The following is a 5,000-nucleotide window of genomic DNA, read 5'->3' on the forward strand; positions in this document are numbered from 1 at the left end:
ATTTATATACTGGTATACATATGGATGTATATATATATAATATATATATATATATATATATATATATATATATACTATTATTTATAGATTTTAATATTTATATTTATTTATATTTATATAATGTATACATATATACAAATTACATTATATTCAATACACTTAGATGCATACAAAACACACATACACATACATATACCATATATGTATATATAGATAGCGTTATAGATATAGGATATGATATATAGTAATTTCTATATATATATAATATATATATATAAGCTAATTTATATAGATATAAAATATTATATATATTTTGTGAGGTTATATAGTTATATATATATTATTATTATATAATATATATATTTAATATATATATATATATATATATATATATATATAAACATATATATATATGTATATATAATAGTTTAATATATATATATATATATATATAATATATTTATATATATATATATATAATGTATTTATAATGTATAATGTATATATGATGTATAATGTTTATGAATATATGGTTAAAGTGTATATATTTATATATTAATATATTATATATATTTATATGATGAAAATGAATATATTTATATATATATATATATATATTTATATAATATATATATATATATATATATATATATATAATATGTATATATGTATATTTATATATATATGTGTGTGTGTGTGTGTGCGCATGTACACGCATGCATGTTTGTAATTATAAATCCTGTGTCCTGAATGGTTGATCAAGAATAAGAGGGATATATATATAAATATAAATCTCCCTCTCTCTTTTTCATTATTTCAAAGAGAAAGGGATAGGAGAGGTAGGATAAAGAGAGAGAGAAAATGTAGGAGAGAGAAAGACAGGGAAAGGAGAAGGAAATAATGAGATAGAAAGAGAATTGATTTTTCAGAATTTTGTCCCTTGGATCCAAGATCCCATGTATTGAGGACCTAAAGAGTATCAGCTGGTATCTGTCACTTATTACTGACACTTATACAGATACCTCAAGTATAGGCTGATACCACCGATACAGAGACTGCATCCCATCCCTGATTTATATATATGTATATGTATCTTAATCAACAACAACATTGCTTGGTGTTACTTAGTGATCACTTCTGTTTTGTTATCTTTCCAGGAACCAAACAAGCAGATAGTACAGAAGTGGCGATTTAAGACTTGGCCTTCTGGACCAGATGTGCAACTCTGGTACTTGAGATAGTCAACAAAAAGTCGTGTTGAGTCTGATAGGGCGGCGCTGACTTGCATGGGTGACCTTGCGATGTTGGGGTAGGGGTGGGGCGCCAGAGAGCCTGTGAAGAGCGAGGGGCGCAGGGCGCGGGAGTGGGATCGTGAGAGGGGCGCGGGCGCGGGCGTAGTGGAGGGAGCGGGGCGCGGGGCGCAGGGTAGAGGGAGAGAGCGAGAGCGAGAGCGAGCGCGCGAGAGAGCGCGCGCGCGCGCGAGCGCGCGCGCGCGCGCGCGCGAGCGCGCGAGCGATAGCGCGCGCGCGCGCGTCGGCACGCGGGCGCGCGCGATCGAGCGCTCTCTCGCGCGCGCGAGCGCGAGCGAGCGCGCGAGGCGAGAGGCGAGCGGCGAGAGCGCGCGCGAGCGCGCGAGAGCGAGCGAGGAGGGAGCGCGGCGCGCGAGCGCGCGCGAGCGGGCGAGCGCGAGCTCGATGCGCGGAGCGCGCGAGCAGAGAGCGCGAGGAGCGCGCGCGAGCGAGAGCGCGCGGTCGCGCGAGGGGACCGAGGTTTGAGTGTGGGATGAGGGAGGATGGGAGGGCGCTTGGCACGGCACACCGCGGGACGGGGGGGGCGGCGCCCCGGAGGCGGGGCGCCAACCGCGCGCGATACGACGCAGCGCGAGAGCTCGCGCGCGGCGCGCGCTGCGCTCGCGCGCGCGCGCGCGCGCTCGCGCTCGCGCGCTCGAGCGTGCGCGCGAGCGCGCGCGCGCGCGCGCGCGCGAGATCTGCGCGTGTGAGAGTGTGGATGTGTGAGTGTATGAGATGTGTGCGTGTGGGGTGTGTGTGGAGGGTGGGTGGGTGGGCGCTAGCACCGCTGGCGCGCGGGGGCGTCGGCACGCGCGCACGAGGAGACCGACCGATGGCGCGGGGGTGCATCGTGCGCGCGTGCGTGCGTGAGTGGTGTGAGATGTAGAGTGTTATTGTAGAGTGTGTGTGGAGATTGTGGTGTGTGTGTGTGTAGTCGTTGTGTGCGAGCGCGAGCGAAGACAGCGCGAGCGAGCGAGCGAGCGCGCGAGAGAGAGCGACGCAGGCGCGCGCGCGCGCTGAGCGCGCGAGCTGAGAGCGGGCGCGGGCGCGCGCGATCGAGCTCGCGCAGCGAGCGGAGCGCGAGCGCGAGCGCGAGCGAGCGCGCGAGCGGAGAGAGCGTGAGTGTGTGAGAGAGTGTGTGTTTGATTGTGAGTTGCTCGTGTGAAGAGTGTGTGTTGGTGTGAGTGTGTGGGTGTGTGAGTGAGTGTGTGTTTGATGTGTAGTTGAGTGTTTGATGAGGAGTGAGTGTGTGAGTGAGTGAGAGTGGAGTGTGGGAGAGTGTGTGTGAGTGAGTGTGAGTATGTGTGTTAGAGGAGAGATTGATTGTGAGTGTTTGGGTGGTGTGTGAGAGTGTGTGAGTTAGAGAGAGAGTGTGAGTGTGTGTTTTGTGGTGTGTGACTCCCAAGTGTGTGTGGGAGAGAGTGTGTGAGAGTGTGAGTGTGTATGAGTGAGTGTGTGTGTGTGAGTGAGAGTTTGTGGAGAGTGAGGTGATGGTGAGGGTGGGTGGTGGGCTCTTGCCCGGCACCCGCGGTCGGCGGTGGCAGAATACACGCAGACAGCGGGAGCGGGCGCGGGCGCGGGCGCGGGATCAGAAAGCAGGCGGGGGCGCAGCGCGGGGCGCCCTCCGCGCGAGGCGGACGCGCCAGAGACCAGCGCACGCTCCCGCGCCCGAAGAAGCGACCGCGCCCGCAGCCCGCGCCCGGCCCGCTCGCCCGCGCGGACCTCCCTCGCCGCTCTGTGTTCGCCGCGCGCACGGCCCCGCACTTCGAACGCGCGCCCGTGCCGCACGCGTCTGCCGCGGCCGCCCGCGCGGACGCCTGCCGCTCTGCTGCCCCGCCTCTCGCGCGCCCCCGCGTCTCGCGCGCCCCCCTCTCTCTCTCCTCTCTCTTTCTTCTCTCTCTCTCTCTCTCTTCTTCTCTCTCTCTCTCTCTCCTCTCTCCTCTCTCTCTACTTCTCTCTCTCTTCTCTCTCTCTCTCTACAGACTCTCTTCTTCTCTCTCTCTTCACTCTCTTCTATTTACTTACTCTCACTGCTCTCTCTCTCTCTCACTTTCCTCACTCTCTCACTCTTCTCTTTCTCTCACTCTCTCTTTCTCTCATACTCTCTCTTTCTCTCCTACTCTCTCTTTCTCTCATACTCTCTCGTTCTCTCTCTCTCTCTCCATCTCTTCCTGCCCTCTCTCTCTCTTTCCAATTCTCTCTCTCTCTCTCTTTTCTCTCTCTTCCCTTTACACTTCTCTCCTTCTCTTTTCTCTCTCTCTCTCTCTCTCTCTCTCGCTCTCTCTCTCCTCTCTCTCTCTCTCCTCTCTCTCTCTTTCACCTCTCTCTCTCTCTTTCTCTCTTCTCTCTCTCTCCTACCTCTCTCTCTCTCTCTCTCTCTCTCTTTCCTCTCTATCTTCTCTCTCTTCTCTCTTCCCTCTTCCTCTCTTCTCTACCCCCTTCTCTCTCCCTCCCCTCTCCTCCCTCCCTCTCTCTCCTCTCTCCTCTCTCTTTTCTGCTCTCTCTCTCTCTCTCTCTCTCTCTCTCTTCTCTCTCTCTCTCTCTCTCTCTCTCTCTCTCTCTCTCTCTCTCTCTCTCTCTCTCTCTCTCTCTCTCTCTCTCTCTCTCTCTCTCTCTCTCTCTCTCTCTCTATCTCATGCTTACTTGCAAAGGAATCAAATAGTGCAATAGTTTATCCCTGAGCAATATCTATTTTTTCCCTCTCTTTCCCCCGCAGTGACGTCGACAGGACGAAAGAAGGCTGGAAGAACTACTTCTGGGATAGTATTAAACGAACCTTTGGCTTCGGCGCGATGCTCATATGAGGCGCTGCTCCCCTCGCCACTGCCTAGTAGCGCCAGGTGTGCACTGCCTGCCCTCACACGCTCGGTACTGAACTCCTGATATTCGTCGATGGCATTCGATAGCAGGGCGCCGTCTCTTCTCTGCTACTTGATGGGAAAAAACCGTTCTCTCGGGGAAAATCAGAAGGCTATGTTCTTGATAATCATATTGTAATTCACATTTTCTTCTCCTTTTTTTCCGTGGGTGGTAAGCTTTTTCAGGCACCACCACCCCCCTCCCCTGTACAGAGGTCAGAAGGAAAGGCACAATACTGTTCATCTTATCAATTTCGGTGTTTAGAAGCAAAAGGACGAGAAAATGTAGATATCTATAGGCTTGGATTTGATCAATCTGTAACTAGCCAACTTAAAGAAAAACACTATTTAATTATTATTATTTTAAAAATAGTTATTTATGGCTTTATGATGGATATTGATTTAGATTTCCAACTGGCTTGTGCCTATGTATTTTCATAACTCTTCTATTCATTATAATGGATAAATAGTTAATCTAAAACGCTGTACCTCATCAGCCTGGTTCAGATCTGGATTCCTCAGGCTTCTCATTTTTTCATGGACAAATTCAGGTTATTTTTAATTTATTCATACATATATTTGAAGGAAATCAAGTCCCTGTGATCATTGTATATGTAGTATTGCGACATTTTAGTTGTATCCTTACAAATGTACTTTTTATATTTTCAGGACTATGTTTTAGAGCAAAAAGTTAAGTTTCGACTGCTCTCTTCTCTCCCCCCCCTATCTCTCTCTCTCTCTCTCTTTCTCCCTCTCCCTCTTCCCCTCTTCCCCTCTCCTCCTCTCCCTCTCCCTCTCCTTATTTTCCCCTTCCCATTCTCCCTTCCCCCTTTCTCTACCCTTCCCAACGTCC

General features: G+C 48.9%; 1 protein-coding gene across 1 annotated transcript in view; it reads left to right on the top strand.

The window, feature by feature from the left end:
* Nucleotides 1-5,000, top strand: part of LOC122249898 (activator of 90 kDa heat shock protein ATPase homolog 2) — a 13,593-nt gene that overhangs the window by 8,373 nt on the left and 220 nt on the right. Inside the window, exons 8-10 of the mRNA XM_086535405.1 lie at nucleotides 1,158-1,217; nucleotides 2,834-3,068; nucleotides 3,972-5,000. The exon at nucleotides 3,972-5,000 is cut by the window's right edge and continues 220 nt beyond it. Coding sequence (XP_086391531.1) covers nucleotides 1,158-1,217; nucleotides 2,834-3,068; nucleotides 3,972-4,093 — 417 coding nt within the window. The 3' untranslated portion in view covers nucleotides 4,094-5,000. The remainder of the gene's footprint in view (nucleotides 1-1,157; nucleotides 1,218-2,833; nucleotides 3,069-3,971) is intronic.

This window comes from Penaeus japonicus, unplaced genomic scaffold, assembly GCF_977035675.1.
Source record: "Penaeus japonicus unplaced genomic scaffold, GWHDUDI00000001_assembly GWHDUDI00000004, whole genome shotgun sequence".
NCBI lineage: Eukaryota > Metazoa > Arthropoda > Malacostraca > Decapoda > Penaeidae > Penaeus > Penaeus japonicus.